The 18657-nt window shown below is 42.7% G+C and overlaps 2 protein-coding genes and 1 long non-coding RNA gene across 3 annotated transcripts in view; 1 reads left to right on the top strand and 2 right to left on the bottom strand.

The window, feature by feature from the left end:
- Positions 1 to 217: 217 nt before the first annotated feature.
- LOC127000803 (60S acidic ribosomal protein P1-like) lies at positions 218 to 4123 on the bottom strand. Its single transcript, XM_050864860.1, has 4 exons — positions 3954 to 4123; positions 1444 to 1633; positions 810 to 878; positions 218 to 286 (listed from the first exon to the last, which is right to left on the bottom strand). The coding sequence occupies exons 1-4, from the start codon at positions 4023 to 4025 to the stop codon at positions 273 to 275; spliced, it is 345 nt and encodes a 114-aa protein (XP_050720817.1). The 5' UTR covers positions 4026 to 4123; the 3' UTR covers positions 218 to 272.
- Positions 4124 to 12896: 8773 nt separating this feature from the next.
- Positions 12897 to 16839, top strand: LOC127000802 (uncharacterized). Its single transcript, XR_007754529.1, has 2 exons — positions 12897 to 15145; positions 15219 to 16839. It is a non-coding gene; the product is annotated as an uncharacterized LOC127000802 (long non-coding RNA).
- The window catches only part of LOC127000801 (elongation factor 1-alpha-like), an 11693-nt gene continuing 7735 nt past the window's right edge, over positions 14700 to 18657 (bottom strand). The window contains exon 3 of the mRNA XM_050864858.1: positions 14700 to 18142. Within this exon, the coding sequence (XP_050720815.1) occupies positions 17510 to 18142 (633 nt within the window). The 3' untranslated portion in view covers positions 14700 to 17509. The remainder of the gene's footprint in view (positions 18143 to 18657) is intronic.

Here is an 18657-nt window from a genome sequence, read left to right as displayed (position 1 = left end):
AGCTAGATTCATTTATAGTTATCGTTGAAATGGTTAATTACTGGTGTTTCTATTTTCTTGCAGTAGTTGTGTCAGAAACCGAAAAATAAGATGCTCGGAGTACGATAATCTGGCAACGCTGCCGAGATCACACAGGCTCAAAGATTCATAGCTTACCATGCTAACCACTACACCACAGAGGCACATCAGCGTGGGGACTAAATAAAAGTGTGAGAACAAAACCATCGCAGCTTTATTTGGTCAGGTAACGTTGGCGGCAGAGGTGTTGGTGTCTAGCCGAACAGACCTAGGGAGGGGAGGAGAGAGCGTGTTAAGGTCCGCTGTGGTTGCATATCTACTTACACTATAGCCATACCAAACATAATACTGCAGGCTTTGTTATCCATATATTACTTTCAATACTATTTTTAGTCAGCTTATTTTGGAGGGTTTTTTCCTTATATTCTGAAGATTTAACCTTTGCTCTGGGGTTTTTTCCCCCAATATAAATCACTTCACTGAAATTGCATATTGAATGAAACCTGTTAATTTGACTGTACTCATTAGAGAAATACCCAAGATATAAAACAAACTCCAGGTACAGCTCTTAAGTCCCGTCTCCCGCTTCCTTCCTTCCATTAAACTGTTACTTAATTGTCTAGTTCTTTCTTGTTGCCTAGTTGTTGTAGTTACTTAGTCGCCAACACACGTATAATAATTGTTTTCTTTCACCCCTTGGTACATATAAGAGAGGAAGACAGCTATAAAAAGAATATACTTTTAATTAATACTAATACTAAATAATTAGGGGAATCTAAGTCAATACTCACTGAAGCCCATGTCCTCATCAGATTCTTCGGCTTCTGGTTCTTCTTCCTTCTTGGCCTCAGCAGCGGGGGCTGTGTGAGGAGAGAAAGGAATTAGGCACAGACGAATACAATGAGTGGGACTCCTATTTCTGTATTCCTTCAGCTTCCAGTTTGTAATCAAGAGCATTCAGGTGAAACACGGAAAAGGAGTCATCATGGAAAACGCACAAATCCACCAAAAAACAACTACCATAAAGACTCAAGGCATTATTGAGTCCGTTAAAATGAGTTATCTTTTGTCCAACCCCATAAGAGAAGATAAGGATGTTAAACGAGAAGATTGAACTTAGCAGTCACTTCTTAACACTAAACTGGGTTATAACAAAGCATACATCTACAACATCTGATCTTTACTTTCAATGAGCAATAAAAAAAGGGAAAAATCCATCTAAACCACCCTTAACATACACTATCTATACTTTCAATGGACAATGTAAAAGGGAAACAAAAACATTAACCAACAAAGCCACCCTTGATTCACCCATACTTTCAATGGACAAAAAAACACAAGGGGTAAAAACATTCCTTCCTAAATGCCACCCTAATTCACCCCTCCCCCACCGCAACACCCCCCCACCACCACCTTCCTCCTCACCTGCAGCACCACCAGCAGCAGGGGCAGCACCACCAGCAGCAGGGGCGCCACCACCTACACCAGCGCCGGAGCCCACGTTGCTGACCATGGAGCGCAGGTCAAGGCCGGCCGCCGCCTTAGCGAACATGCCGGGCCAGTAAGGCTCCACGGACACGTTGGCAGCCTTCAGGATGGTGGAGATCTTCTCAGCCTGGGGGAGGGGAAAAAAAAAGATAAAAAATACTGAAGAAGGAAATTGAATACATAAATTTTGGATGGCAAACATTGAAGAAGCCAAAACAGTACATCTTTTTTTTATATAAGAGGAAGGAAAAGAGGAAAAAGGATGCAGAAATTGAATGCCTACACAAGAGTGCCATTATAACTGCAATACTACCAACCTTGAGCTGAACTAAACTGAACTGGGAGAAATGTTTTAGTCTGGGGCATGTAAGAATTAGGTCCGTATCTTCAGATGCTTTTGGCTCTCCGAACAACTATTTCCAAAGGCCATACAGGGGGTTAGTCAGATTCTCCTGAGCGATATTAGAATTCACGGTGCAATGACATGTAAAACTATCACTAGACTTATACAACTCACAGAAATGCTAGCACAACCTCTACACAAGCTTTAACAAATGTGGGTGTGAGAGCCATGAAATGCTTGAGAATATGAGCCTAAAACACGATTTAACACATCCGTACTCAGGAAATGTAAGAGGTAAATCTAATTAACTATTGAATGGCTACTTCTTCTTTGGACATGTAACGCTTTTTATCGCTTCTTAAGTCCTCCTCTTCCTCTCGGTCCTCTCCTGTTTATTCACAAACTGCTCAGAATTCAATTAGCAATACGCCTTAGCACACCAATATACAGTGAACAACTATGTACGGACCAAGGAAAGTTATGCGAACACAAAACACAATCCTTCATCATCAGCAAATGAATCCCCCACATGCCATCAACTTGGAGATAAACAAGAATGAAAAACCCATAAAAATACACTAATAAACCAAAATGCACCAAAATACAGTCAAACACAACACTGGGATGAAGGAAACTATAGACAACACTCCTTGGTCGCCCACCTTGAGACTTCCCCACATGCGTCAGCTGTTTAGATAAATACATACTAAATTACCCCCTAACGAACCTAAACACACCAGGAAACCGCAAAACTCAATACACAGATAAGGAAACACTAAAGAAACACACACTCCTTGATCCCCATGTGCACCCATCTTCAAAGGTAGTTAAATTCCTACTAAATTACACCCATAGGAACCTAAACACACCATGACACGATAAAACAAAACAACGAGGGTAACGAAAAACTGCAAACACAAAGCTGGAATGGGGAAAAAATTACATACCCGGCCACGTATGTCAAATGGAGATAAACAAGAGAAAAACGAAGAAAAATACCCCCTAACGAACTTATAAAACACCTCAACACACCATTAAGATCAAGAAAAACCCTAAACACAACACTGGAAATAAGAAAAACTAAAAACAACACTCCTCGGCTACACGCAAGTCCATCATGAGATAATAAGAAAAATACAGCCTTACAAACCTAAACACAACAAAACACAGTAAAACAAACCAATACGACAAAGAAAAACCCTAAACACAACACTGCAAATAAGAAAAACCAAAAAACGCAACACTCCAGTCTCAGCTATACGCAAATCCACCATAAGATAATTAAAAGAAAACAACCAGCCTTACAAACCTTAACAACAAAACACAGTAAAACAAACCAATACGACAAAGAAAAACCCTAAACACAACACTGCAAATAAGAAAAACCAAACAACGCAACACTCGTCTCATCTATACGCAAATCCACCATAAGATAATTAAAAGAAAACAACCAGCCTTACAAACCTAAACAACAAAACACAGTAAAACAAACCAATACGACAAAGAAAAACCCTAAACACAACACTGCAAATAAGAAAAACCAAAAACCGCAACACTCCAGTCTCAGCTATACGCAAATCCACCATAAGATAATTAAAAGAAAACAAACAGCCTTACAAACCTAAACAACAAAACACAGTAAAACAAACCAATACGACAAAGAAAAACCCTAAACACAACACTACAAACAAGAAAAACCAAAAACCGCAACACTCTTCTCATCTATACGCAAATCCACCATAAGATAATTAAAAGAAAACAACCAGCCTTACAAACCTAAACAACAAAACACTGTAAAACAAACCAATACAACAAAGAAAAACCCTAAACACAACACTACAAATAAGAAAAACCAAAAACCGCAACACTCCAGTCTCAGCTATACGCAAATCCACCACAAGATAATTAAAAGAAAACAACCAGCCTTACAAACCTAAACAACAAAGCACAGTAAAACAAACGAATACGACAAAGAAAAACCCTAAACACATCACAAGAAACAAGAAAAACAGAACTCCTCCCCACCCCGAGACAGGCCACACGTGTCCACCATGGAGGACGTAAACAAAACCCCAAAACCTTTACCAAATCGTCAATAACTCACCGTGATGGGCACCTCGTCGTCCATGAGGATAAGGGCGGCGTAGACACATGCCAGCTCGTCGCTTGAGGCCATGGCGGGGGTTGTGAGGCGCTGGATGGCACTGCAACTCGGCGATAAAGAATCACCTTTAACCCTGCGGGGAGAAGCAGCGGAGGGAGAGTGAGCGGCGGGGCGGCTCGGGGCGGGATGGACCTCACGCATGCGCAGAACACCCTTCCATTGACAGAGTGTCGTACTCCGCCTTCTCTTTGCCGATTTCCGACCCAAAAACTGCCTCCTCGACCCAAAACTGCCTTCATATATACTTATCGTTAAAATGGTTAATTATTTGTGTTTTTTTGGCAATAGCTATGGCTCAGAAACCGGTAAATACGAGGCTCTGAGTACGATAATCTGGCAACGCAGCAGAACACCCTTGCCAGATTGTCGTACTCAGAGCCGCGTATTTACCTATGAGAGTCAGAGAGCAGTGACGGTAATAGGCAGAGAGGAGTGGGTTTAGGAAAGTCACATAGTACTGAAAAGGAAAGTGTGTGAATAAGAAGACAAGAGGAACGAAAGAAAGAGGACCTAAGCGATGCAAAGCCAAAAGAAGAGGAAGAAGAAGAAGCGTATTTATTACCGGTGGCCCATAAATATTGCAAAAAAAGAGCATCAATAATTACCGATTTTAACAATAATCATAGATGCATATCGTTATCTTTGTGGGTGCGATAGTTTTTGGTCAGAAATCGGCATAAAAAATACGCCAAGTACGACAATCTGGTAACGTTGGCTCAGAGTCTGTCAGAATCTGCGCCAACGTTACCATTATTATTATTATTATTATCTAAGACCCTCAGAAAGTTTGCCATTAGCCACTCACATCTACAGCCTGAAACTTCATAATCAAGGCATCGCACCCGTAAAAGGAACATATATTCTTCTCCCCTAGAATGGTACTCAAATGGATTAAACTGCCAGAAGAGATCATCAATAGCGTCATCAACAACAACTGCAATGACCGACATGTTAGAAACTTTAATTCTGAGGAGGCGCCGCGATCTATGTGGACACCTCGATCCTTTGCCTCGATCTACAGTTCATTGCGCGCCTCCGTAAAAAGTAGTGTTGACATGCATGACGCACTATATATAAAACAGAAATTAAAGAATATCAACACTTACTATGGGTGAGATGTCCGGAGAATTACCCGGCCAGTCATTAATCCACTCAGTCCCGCAGTCATCAAGCCGCTGTGTGACATCTCGAGCTGTGTGGCAGGAGGATCCGAGCCTGTGTCTTGCGAAAATAGTCCTCCAGATGGTCATTTAAAAGTGATTGATTGATTGATTGATAGTTTATTGTTGCAGGTAAACAACAAGGGAGAAGGGAGGAACATGCCATCCCAACCCCCAGGCAGGACAGAGTGTGATTATACAACTATTAATACGTTCAAAATAAAACACTTTGTTCACAGTTGTGTTCTTTGGTAACACTACTAAGTCCCCAACACCATAAGAAAAACAACCCCACACCATTAAGTTGGGAGGGTGTTTTGTGGTCTTCTGTATGTAGCGCGCGTCGGTGGGGTCTGAGCCGGGCCGACGGTACACTTTTGCAGGGCCTCCTCCACTCACACAGAAGATACTCTCGTCACTCCACAGCACTTCCGCCAATTGTCGAGAGGCCAATCTCTATACTTCTTGGCAAAAAGAAGCCTCCTTTTCCTCTGCCGATCATTTATGAGGGGCTTCTTCCGCGGCCGATAACACCGGTAGTTAAGGTCACGGTGCAAAGTTTCCTGGCACTGTACGGAGAGGCACGTTACTAAGAATGTGGTTTTGTTCCTTTAATTCCTTTGCCGTCAGGCTAGGATTGCCTTCAATCTGTCGCCTTAACACTGTTGTGCCGTTCATGGGCACTTTTAATTAATTATGTAGGTTCATTATACCTCAAAGTAGAATTAATTATTGATCATTTAAACCACAGAGTAAAATTAGTAGTTTATTCACCCAGTCTTATAAGGCACCATTATCGCACACAGGATCATCACCTGTCCAAGTGATATAGGTAACGCGACTTTAAGAAAGTTACTTGAGGTAATTATTGTTTAGAGATTCTGATGGTGAACTAAAATTGGGTCATAGGACAGGGTCCACTGATTAGAGGTTAGCTTAGGTATCTTACATCGCTAATTACACTTGTAAATACCATGAACACAGGTTAACATTAACACCTTAAACTAACATGCACACATGGCAATAAGTAGCACCGACATAATAACAGTTTCCACCCACACGGGGAAACACAGACTCCACCATTCCACACCTTAATTAAGTCCTAACTAAAACTAGTGAGTGTTTGCGCTTATCCATTGTTACCCCTGAGAGCGACACATATACCACCCTTTTGGCCTTCTCCTTCCTCCCTCTCTTCACACACCCTGCCACAGTCAATCCCCCACAACGCAGCTTCAAAAATGTTTACTGCTGCATGTTGGCCTTGGTCTGGGCGACGCCCAGCTTCCCATCTGTCAGGCTTGCCTTTGGCGCACCTGAAAGGGGCGATGTCGCTCGTGAGAATCCCAGTCTCAGTTATAGTATTATAGCCAAAGTGAGTTGAACACCGTGAACGGCTCTTTCCTCACCTGAAAGGGGCGATGTCGCTCGTGAGAATGAGCTCGCTCCCACAACCTAGGGCGAGGAAGGGGCGTTAGTCTCGGCCCCAAAACGTCTTGGTGTGACGTCACGGAATGACAAACTGATCGCAGGTTAGGCCTGCTTGAGACCTGAGATATCCTTGATAGGCCTCCAATATCAATACAAGGTCACTGGTATTTTATTTCCATTATAAATATTTACCGTTCTCCCGCAATAATTCCTGCCATTGTGTCTTTTTAATTTCATGGTGCTACCTACACATGTATTAATAGTTGTATAATCACACTCTGTCCTGCCTGGGGGTTGGGATGGCATGTTCCTCCCTTCTCCTCCTTGTTTACCTGCAACAAAAGAAGGAAGATTGACCACTTTTGGCAACGATACCCTGTTTTGACCCCTGACACCTTTTTATTTTGTTGACACGACAGATTGTAGGGGAGATATGGGAGCACAACAGGCCTCTTTGTTTCAACACCCATCTCTTCCCTCTCGCTTTCTCTCTCTCTCCCTTCTCTCTCAAACTTCTCTCTTTCTCTCTCTCTCCCATACTTGTCATTCTTTTCTCCTTCTCTTGTGTACTTCCTTATTTCCCTTCTCTCTCTCTCTCTCTCTCTCTCTCTCTCTCTCTCTCTCTCTCTCTCTCTCTCTCTCTCTCTCTCTCTCTCTCTCTCTCTCTCTCTCTCTCTCTCTCTCTCTCATGAGAAACCCACATACATATATAACTGATTGCGCAAACATCCCAGGTTAACTCTATTTACATGGGGAAAAATACCATTACAATTGTAGTACATTTCGGGCCATTACAATACGTTTATAGTTCTGCTGGACGTTTTTTTAGGCTTCCCAGGCTGCTTTATGGAGCGGTAGCTCACTCTCCCCGCCAGCTCTGTATCGGTGAATTAAGTTTTGCACTTGTAACGGTCCGAATGTGAGTGAACGAGAATGTGAGTAAGTCAGTGAGTGACAGAGTGAGTAAGTGTAAGCGAGTGCATGAATGAACGAGAGAATGTGAGTAAGTCGGTGAGTGACAGAGTAAGTGTGAGCGAGTGGGAGAGTGAATGAGTGAATGAGTGAAAGAGTGAATGGGTGGCTGAGGAATGTAAGTGCGTAAAAGGTTATGAGAAGATAACACGGCGAGCGAATGAGCGAATATATGAACGAGAGTTACTGAAATCCCTCATCTCAAAGCCTCGAACCCCTCCAAGAAACCAATAACTAGTTAGTTAGTTAGGTAGGGTTTGATTGTAATGCCGAGAGGGAGTCACGTGAAGAAGGGGGAGGAGCTTAGCGAGGAGCAGAGGCGAGAAGGCGAGGGCAAGGAGACCCACGGGTCAGTGAGGAGACAAGCACCACTGCAGCAAGCCAGAAGTTTGGTAGACGCGAGGAGACGAACACCCCACCCACGGCCTGCTGTGTGAGGCGGGCTAGTCAGGAGACGAGCAGTAGCCCTAGCAAGGAAAGGCAGCGAGTTGGAGTTGAGTGAGAGAGGTGTCCATCTCTCCACTCGGCCCCCCCGAAAAACCACCCACGGCCTGCGGGGTGAGACTGACTACAGGATGGGAACTTGTATGGCGGGGTAACCTGCCCCTCGACTGTCCTGGGGGCCGAAATACCACTGCCCCAAGCTGCTCCCTACATCAAAGGGCGCCCGCCTCTTCACACCACCCGAGCCGCTCCATCTCCACATCAAGCGGCGCCCGTCTGTCCATCACCAGGACCGCCCATTCCCATCGTGAACGTCCCCTGCCGAGCCCGACACTCGCGCCAGCTCCTTCTCCGCATCCAGCAACTAGAGCTAAGCATTCTGTGTATTCCCCAAATCTCCCTTGTGCCGGTAGCTAGCTAGCTAGATTAGAGGCCTGCGGCCTGTCAGTCATACTTTTTTTTTTTATTAGTACTCCGCTAACCTTTGCAAAAAGAAACCAAATGCATATTATATACAACCTTACAGTGAGTGTTATCATTTGGAGCCTGTTTTGCTGCTCATTTGAGATTACTGAACCATACACATTCCCCCATAGTACATTATCACCATCCAGTTTCTTAACCCACATAAGCCCATGGTTGCGTTTTCCAACAAAGATAAATATACTATACATGTTTTTTCCTTTTGTGCTTTGAGGAAAGAATGTGAGAATGTGACAGAAGATTTTTGACACACAGCTTGTAGCTACTACTTTTCTTTTTTTTTTTTTTTTCTTCTCCCCTGAGAGAGATGCCTAGTATCAGGAATTCCTAGAGTGTCATTAAAATTTGACTCGATGTCTTCTCACAAAAAAAAGTATATATCGTATTTTTTATTGGCTTAAGCTCCTTCACTAGTAAATCGTAAGATTATGGATTCTAGTACCCAATACTGATATGCAAAACTGTGTTGTGTGTTATGTCGTGAATCCGTAAATTTTTTTTTTATTTTCTGAAAAAAAAAACCCAACCATGGGCTGCTGCCTTGTGGGGTGTTTATTATCGCAGTGGGCATACACAAACTTAGTGACAATACAATAGAAACAAGAGCTAAATTCAGAGAAGAGACAGTAAAATTGCTCTTTATAATAAAAATAATTACTTTTCTTTTATGTCACACTTTTACTAACTCAGTGTTTGTTTTTTCCCATTGACCTTTGAGGTTGCATGAAATTTTAGAAGTTGAAAAGCCTATGGAGGACGACACAGATGGAGAAGATGAAGGTGCAATGAAAGAATCAGAAAACCAAATAACAATCTACATAACACCTCCAGATGATGGGAATGAGACTGATGAAGATTCTGGTAAAGAAGATCATGTCGAGATTAGAAATCTGACTGGATCCCAGCTTCTGAGTGAAGCTGAACTCCGAACCAATGAATCACCTTGTATCCAAGAAGATTCTACTCCGCAAGATGACATGCAAGAGGATAATGCCCCACAGCCTAGTTCTTCAAAGTCGATTTCGAGGAAGTCTGGGAGAAAATACCTCAAGATCAGACAGACAGTGGCATGAGGATGATGTCCCTTTCATGGAAAAAATTACAAGTTACCCTTACAGACCTAAAACAGCTGATCTACCTCGTCAACCACATGAAATATTTGAGCTGTTCCTAGACTCTCTTGCAATAGAGAGACTGGACAAAGATACTGATTTATGCAGTGCAAAAGGGAAACCACACATTTCAGTTGTCATGCAATGAGATGAAAGTGTTTATTAGCATTTTATTGCTCTCTGGCTACAACACTTTGCCACGCCGTCGTCTTTACTGGGCAACGGAACCTGATGTTCGAAATGAGCTCATAGCAAGTTCAATGCGGAGAAACCGTTTCGATGAAATAATGAAACATTTTCATGCAGCCGACAACACTAATCTTGATAAAGAGGACAAGTTTGTAAAAGTGCGTCCTTTTCTAGAACGATAATGGTGTGGTTACCATCGCATCTACACATTGTGGCGTGCACCCCGTCAAGCAAGTTCAGCGCTGGTCTGCAGCTGAATGTAAAAGAGTGGTGCTATTCTATCATATTTGCTGAATGCATATATGAACAATGCATGGTTATTTGCTCGGGAAGGCGGGTATAAAGAAGATCTTTTAGCTTTTACGCGCCACGTTGTGCAACACCAGCTGAAGAAGTATGGAGTACCAGCATGTAATCCACGCAGACAGAGAATGCTTACTGCTCAAAATGCACATGTAGATGAGGAGAGAGATGACAATAAGGGGCATGATAATTATTTCAAAGAGTATTCCTGAAAGGCGACGCCGATGAAGGTAATGTAAAAGTCAAACTGTCTATGTTTGCAACAAATACAATGTTCCCTTGCATGTTAAGTGCTCATTAGATTACCACAAAAGTACTGCCTGAGTAGGTTAGCAATATGAACATGAAGGACAAGGAATTCTTCTTTCATTTTACAAAATTCTGAATTGATTTTTAATAACTTTGAATTTGCACAGGTTTAGTACTAGATAATGGGGGCCATAGCCGTCTCCTAATTACAGGGAAAGCGCATTATATGGTTAGAATATTGCAAATATAAACTTTTTTGTATAGTATTGATTTATTCATGTATTATGTTGAATTTCTTACTGTAAAGATATTTTCAATAAACAATACCAAAACAGTATTCTTAAATAATACCCTTTCATAATCAAGCAATGACATTGCTTAAGATTCGATATAATACACAAAACTGTATAAAGAAACTAAGGACCTCATTGACCATCGTTGCGTTTTTGCAACACGCGCAAGTAGTATTGTGCCCATCGTTGCGTTATCGCAACGGTCATATTGCAAATAACTACTAAATTATGCAGTAAAAGGGCAAAATAACACTTGGTATGATTCAGTAAAGTCATATTCTAATACATCTCAGACATAGAACTTATTCCAAGAACCTTGATTCTTTACGGGCATAAAATATTATATGGGTTAATGCTGTCTCAAAAGTGGTTCCCACGGAAATCCTTCCATAATTAACCACACAAGTAACGCCCTTCTGGTCACAAACTTCGGAACGAGTGTTCACTTGTCCTGAGGCTTTAATATCCGGGACCAGCGCTCGACCACTACCACGCTACCACATACCATCATAACCCTAGTGGTCGTTAAAAAGGGGATGTAGAATTATTTATTTATTATATTTCTTCTGCACGCTACACACTGTTCTGAGCTTCATTTTCTTCATGTCACAAATTTCCTTATTAGTGTACGCAGCGTGGTAAAGGCCAATGACAGCCTGAATTGTTGTGGCATCAGTATGCTTTCCACCCATCGTAAAACAAAAGAAAAACAGGCAAAAAACACCGTAAAGGGCGAAACTCTGCTACGAGTTTAAAACTGTTGCCATTGGGAGGGGTGAAATGCCAGAATTTTCTCATTAATACACTCCCACACGACCACCACGTGGAACGAAACACACGAGAAATCCGACTAGGAAAGGTTTGCCGGCGCCGGGGATCGAACCCGCGACCAGCGTAACGGGAGAGCCACTCCTTCACCAGTCGGCCAAAGAGGTACACCCCTGCCAAAGAGGTACACCCCTGGCTAAGTGGGGTAAGGGAGGCTCGCCCATCAGGCAAATCAGCATTACAGTGGGAGGGGGTGACTCCCTCACCCCTCCCACTAGTATGGGCGGAAAAAAATGCCTGTCACTGCCAGATGCATTATTCACGCCTCTTGCATTCTCTTGAGACGATAGGGAGGGAAATTTAAATCTCGCGCTTAACCTCGGTATGCCGACTCCGGCGCAATGTTTATCCGCTCAAGCCTGTATAGCTGTGCCAGAGGTAAGCTTATAGCAAGATCTACAGTATCAGGTCTCCTCACTCTACCTCCACTGAGCAGCCTGTGACGTCAGCTGGCTGTGAGACAGTGAGGAAGACGCGAAAATATTCTATTTTCCCCGTTCTCTCTCATGGCGCTGCCGTTCTCTCTCTCTCTCTCTCTCTCTCTCTCTCTCTCTCTCTCTCTCTCTCTCTCTCTCTCTCTCTCAAGAATACCCCATATTTGCTCCCAGATGTTGATGCTGTCATTATTATTAGTAGTAGTAGTATTGTGTGTATGGTGTGTGTGTACTCACAAACTTGCAGATGTACGCATAACAGCTATAATATTTTGTATATCTCCCTACTTCATATTTTTTCTATGTGATTCTTATAATGTGCCTTGTCAATAGCTATGAGTAGATAACCTCTACTCCATTATTATTATTAGCTTACATTGTGTGTGTGTGTGTGTGTGTGTGCTATATCTACATCTGTCACTACTGGGATTCCTCATAAAACCTCTGGTGATGCTTGCATTAGTGCTTGTATGTGTGTGTGTGTGTGTGTGTGTGTGTGTGTGTGTGTGTGTGTGTGTGTGTGTGTGTGTGTCTCTCTCTCTCTCTCTCTCTCTCTCTCTCTCTCTCTCTCTCTCTCTCTCTCTCTCTCTCTCTCTCAGCTTCTCATTTTCAGGGAAACGATGAAATATCACATTCGGATTATTTTCTCTTTGGTTTGAATAACATCCCTTAACCGCACAATAAGCCATATTGTCATTATGTAGTAGCGTAAGTGTGACACGCTTATAAAAAACTGTGGATAGATACCGCTCGACAGAAGTGAGAAACTGAGAGCGACTGCCAGCTAGCTGTTACTGCACGGAGGTTGGAAGAGCGACTGGTCACTGACACCATCGGCCCCGTTGAACCTACCCTCGAACAGCCTGGTGACGTCAGTGCACCAGCATCTGCGAAAATACGTCGGAAGTGAAGAGACCTGATACTGTAGATCTTGGTTTATAGTAGTATAAACGAAATAGTAGTAGTAGTAGTAGTAGTAGTAGTAGTCTTCTTTAAGTTTAACCCCTTTAATAAGGGGACCGGGCCTTTGCAAAAGGCGGTCCTGTAAGGGGGGGCGAGCAATTCAAAACTCGGGGCGGTTGTAGGGACGCCTCCGCCGCCGCCACAGCCACGGGTATCAGCCGGCGAGCAGCGACGGAGACACGGGCCCCCCGGGCAGGCGCCCAGTAGCAGCCCGTAGCAGGACCCGGGTGAGCAGCCAGACGGTCAACTTAGGGCGGGCCGGGCTGCTCACCCGAGGAGGACTGGCGCGTGTCTCTGTATAGTAGTAGTAGTAGTTATGTCTATGGGAAAACGACTGATTAATTGATTGATAGTTTATTGTTGCAAGTAAACAACAAAGGAGAAGGGAGGAGCATGCCCTAAAAAAGGGAGATTAAATTAACGTACTGCATCTCTGGCCGGGGATTTCAGCAGCAAAAACACATGCATAGATTATTAGTATTTCTTATTATGCCTTAACTGTCTTTTAGCCAGGAAAGAGAGTGGAAGAAAACGGACCTATAGTAAGGGGGACTCTATACTATTACACAGCCTTGCGACATATTTTGTTATCTGTATCGTGGCCCCGTGGGTCATTAACAGACAACGCTGCCACTGACCAAAGTTATGTCACTGCTGATAAAAACACCTGAAGCTCCCGTTCACACCGCAGCTTCCCACCATACTGGTAAAAATACTTCATGACATTGTGACACGACTATTCTCATTGCACAAAATTACGTTACCATTACAAAACATTATAACCAGTAGTGTTGCCTTATAACGAAGAGCTTGGTTGTTGTTTTTATTCCCATACCACTATGTAATAAAAAATGTGCCAACTGTCTGATACCTCCATTCTTTTACGGTACTACATTATACTTTTATGGGGAGGGAAAGGAGGGATGGAGAGAAAAGGAGTAGATAAGAAGAGATAAGGAGAGCAGGAGAGAAAAGACTTACGAAACAAACTGTACCCGTAAGAAGGAATCCTCGATTGTCACTTCTTGTTTGTAAGGACCACTTTTATTGTTGCTACGGAGACGAACACAAGAGGCCACGCGCATTTAGGCTATATAGCGTATGTTATCTTAAATAAATTAAATAAAAAATACATATACTTACCTTGATATAGAGGTGGAAGCTAAACAAGTCATTATAATCGCTGTGAACTGATGTAGATTTTTTCAAACGTCGTATTAGGCTATTGTAGTTTTCATCAAGACTAATGTGGCTGATTTGTCTTCTTTAGTCTGTTTATCAAAGCAGTTAGTTGGTTTTGTTGATTTTTTTTTATGTTACTTTCTTACGACTAAGTTTATAATTTGTCAATTCAACTGTGGAAATCCAACACTTCTAACTAAACCCAAACCAGCCATATAATCTAATAATTACAAATCTTTCTTCTTTTTTTTTACATGTGGTCTATAGCGCCGGTAGCCTATTACGTCGGGGCCTGATGGTCGGTCCGAGCTTGTCATGGCGCAGGCAATTGTTTATAGTGGCGCCATTATTATATTGCGACGTAGGTATTATTATAGGCATTACAATTAGTATACAAAACAAAGCAACAAGATATTAGTACAGTTAGGGTTAATCACAAGGCCTATAGTATATTTTTGTGAGGGTTTATTGATTTGGTGTAGTGATTATATATCGTTATTATACTTCGTGGCCCAGACTCCGCCCACACACAGGTAATAATTCACAGGTAAACACAGGTGACGGTGTGGAGGGGTCAGGTGTGTAGGTGAAAGGGGCCCAAGCGGTGGTGGTGGTGGAGGTGAAGGTGGTTAAAACACAGAAATAATGGTAATATGTAATTTCCTCAATGCTGTGGTAGAGGAATATGAAGTTTGGCAATGTATAAGTCTTCATAGCTTCACAAATAACGGTATAATAATATGTATAACTGCCCCACTGTTAGGGTTAAGAAATGTGAAGTTTGCATCGGGTTACAGGTAAATAACTGCATAACGTCATAGATTATGGTAATTTAGGGTTGAGAAATGTGAAGTTTGCATCAGGTTACAGGTAAATAACTGCATAACGTCATAGATTATGGTAATTTAGGGTTGAGAAATGTGAAGTTTGCATCAGGTTACAGGTAAATAACTGCATAACGTCATAGATTATGGTAATTTAGGGTTAAGAAATGTGAAGTTTGCATCAGGTTACAGGTAAATAACTGCATAACGTCATAGATTATGGTAATTTAGGGTTGAGAAATGTGAAGTTTGCATCAGGTTACAGGTAAATAACTGCATAACGTCATAGATTATGGTAATTTAGGGTTTAGAAATGTGAAGTTTGCATCAGGTTACAGGTAAATAACTGCATAACGTCATAGATTATTGTAACATATAACATCTCCACTATTATGATTTAAAAGTGTAGTTTGCATCAGGTTTTAGGAAAATAATGGTATTACATAGTTTCATAATTGCATAAAATATGGTAATACAGAACCTCCTCGATGTTATGGTTTAGAACTTTGTTTCAGGCGACAAGAAATTTTAAGTTGATAGCAAATTAACTTTTTTTTAAGTTATTGCTAAACTTGATTTCTTGATAAAGACAATAGCTTTATGTCATCTTGTATGAATGGGCAGGAAGCTTTCTGTTAATTTTCACTTGAGTTGTATTAGGTTTTTTGATTTGTTTTTAATAATACACGAGCAACGTCTACATGTAAAAACATTTTTTTGTGTGTGAATAAGATATTTTTGCAGCATAGTAACAATTTTCATTCGAATTTTGTTTTTATCATCGTAATATCAGGAATCTTTGATTCATTAGTATAAAATATACTATTTGCTTGCGTGCTTTGCTTTGTATTAAGAAGTATTTGCCATGATTCATCCACGGTAGAGGAAAGAGGAGGAAAATTACGAAATAAATGAAGGAAATCATGTATGAAGCAACGTGTGTGTGTGTGTGTGTGTGTGTGTGTGTGTGTGTGTGTGTGTGTGAACTGAACCTTTAACAATCGGCACCTTTTCTGGAATTTTGCGCGACCCGTAATATAACACATACAAATACAAGGTTTTACGTCACTGAAGCACAAAAAATAAAATTCAAGTCATCGATTGAAAACTGTAATGACTTTTGCCGACATATTTCCTTATAAGGGACGAATGCGGATGTATTTAATTATGTGACAGTAATCATCTAATAACTAGACGGCAAAGCACAGTGGATAACCCAGCATCGGAGGAAGGGCTACTTCATGAAAATATTCCTGGCATGTTAACAAATAAGTCACCTCGATCTTTACCTCGATAACCCTAACAAAACAAAAGCATAAACTGTTAAAGGTTCAATTCTCAGTTTTCACGACATGTGCATTGCAAACAAACGACAGCAACAACCGTAGTATTAGGCGAAAACCTCCTGAACTATCGTAAATACACACACATAGAGAGTGAGGGACATATACGACGTAGCTGGCAACAGATGAACGAACGGTGTCAGGCGCAAAAAGAATAACAAATGGTGTCAGGCGTGGGAGTGGGCAGACAAGTACGTTATGGAGTAGGCTATGCACAACAACGAGATATTGGAGTAGTATCGTTATTATCATCAGCATTATTACTGGTCGTGGTGTAAGTATACGTGTAACAGTGTATGCGTGGGTATATTATTCAGGTCATCATAGTTTTGGTCTACACGGTTATAATGCTAGAAGAAATACATGTTTTTTGAGGCTGCGTTGAAGACTTTATTTGTCTGGGATAGTTTTTCTTTTGTTTTGTTTCTGTCGTCACTGTAACGTCGGGCTGAACAGAAATTGTAATTGTTCCGTGCATTGGAAACCTCCCCAACAACATAAAAAATAATAGTAATTTATCTTTGCCTTAGACTAAGAGTTGAGCGATGAAGCTGAGAAAAATTTTACAAATTCTCTAGAGTATCATTACAATATTAAGAAAAGAATATTCTCTCTCTCTATACATATATAAATTTATCTTTGCACTTAGCCACTAATCTCTTTCTCTTATATGCATTATATACTATAGATAAGCCTTTATTTAAATTTGGAAGTCGTCTAATGTGACAGTAAAAGTGAGTATATAAGTATATGAGCAGAAAAGAATGAAGGAACATATGAACACAGGGTTTTGGCACTACTGCGTTAGGTACTGAGACTCCCGTCTGGATCACATCACACACTTTGAGTCCGTAATTCGACCCCGCGGCAAGGAAGGAACAGGACGAGGCGAGTAAGGGCGTGGATGTAGGGTCCCAACACGTAAATAATTTGTGCTTGTAACGAGTCCATGGCTGGGTGTGGGAAGGCTAGCGCGGGAACAGCACCGGCGGTGTGGCCGCGGCGGCGCGCACCCACGGCCGAAGATGACGCAGGCGGCGCCGCCGCGGGTCCCGGGCGGGCGCGGGGATCGGGGGAGTACAGACGAGGGGTGTTGCAGGATGACTGGATTAATATAAATAACTTGCATTACGTACGCCACGACGGTTAGCACGAAGTATTTGTAGACGATGACGCTCCTAGGAGAGGTGGGGATCTTTCCTCCTAACAACCTTTCTGTGGCAGATGCAGGTGTTGGGGGAGCCAAGCAGCGAGCCCATTGTGGCCGCACGGCCGCCCTCAGATAGTTACTTCTTCTTGAGGGCCTTCTCGGCGGCCTTCGTAGTCTTGCCACTTCCTTCCTTTTTCGTTACATCTTTGATGACGCCCACGGCCACCGTCTGCTTCATGTCGCGCACGGCGAAGCGGCCCAGAGGGGCGTACTGCTGGAAGGTCTCCACGCACATGGGCTTACTCGGCACCATTTTGATGATACACGAGTCGCCAGACTTGATGTGCTTGGGGTTGGCCTCGATCTCCTTACCGGTACGCCTGTCGATCTTCTGGATAAGCTCAGCAAACTTGCAAGCGATGTGAGCAGTGTGGCAGTCCAGCACGGGGGAGTAGCCGGCCTGGATCTGGCCGGGGTGGTTCAGCACGATTACCTGGGATGTGAAATCTGCAGCCTCCTTGGCGGGGTCGTTCTTGTTGTCAGAAGCAACGAAGCCACGTTTCAGGTCCTTAACGGATACATTCTTCACGTTGAAGCCAACATTGTCTCCAGGAGCAGCTTCAGTCAGCGCCTCGTGGTGCATCTCGACCGACTTCACCTCAGTGGTGGGGCCGGTGGGGGCGAAGGTGACCACCATGCCGGGTTTGAGGATGCCAGTCTCCACGCGGCCCACGGGCACTGTGCCGATGCCGCCGATCTTGTACACGTCCTGCAGAGAAAACAGTGTTTTAGCGCTCATGGACCAGAACAACTAATCACCTTTTTGGACGTGCACATGACGGTCTATGTGCAACAACATATGCATCAATTCGTGTAGGGGACCGATGATTTGGCTGAATTTAAGTTGTCTGTCTGTAAGGAAAGGAAAGAGGCTGTGCATGTGTTGAATAACTTTCTCCTAAATGCCGAGACCAAGTTACTGAAAACTCACGTTTGGTTGTCGGTACGAGAGCCCGTACCCATCGTGAAGCCCACTGATGCGAAGGAAAAAAGGCACATGGGCCGGAATAAAAGGCTGATTGGCACGTGTCACATTGAAAATCTTGACGGAGACATCTGAGAGATCAGTTATGATATGACTAAGTTTTAGATAAGAACTAAGATTTCCGTTGAGGAAAAAGAGGCAGACCTCTAAGATTGCCCGAACAATAATCAATCTCGTTTGACAGTGAAGACAGACCATCCCACCTGGACAAAGGAGACTATAAATGACACATGAACTCA

This window comes from Eriocheir sinensis, chromosome 19, assembly GCF_024679095.1.
Source record: "Eriocheir sinensis breed Jianghai 21 chromosome 19, ASM2467909v1, whole genome shotgun sequence".
NCBI lineage: Eukaryota > Metazoa > Arthropoda > Malacostraca > Decapoda > Varunidae > Eriocheir > Eriocheir sinensis.
This window is presented reverse-complemented; position numbering and strand designations above follow the sequence as displayed.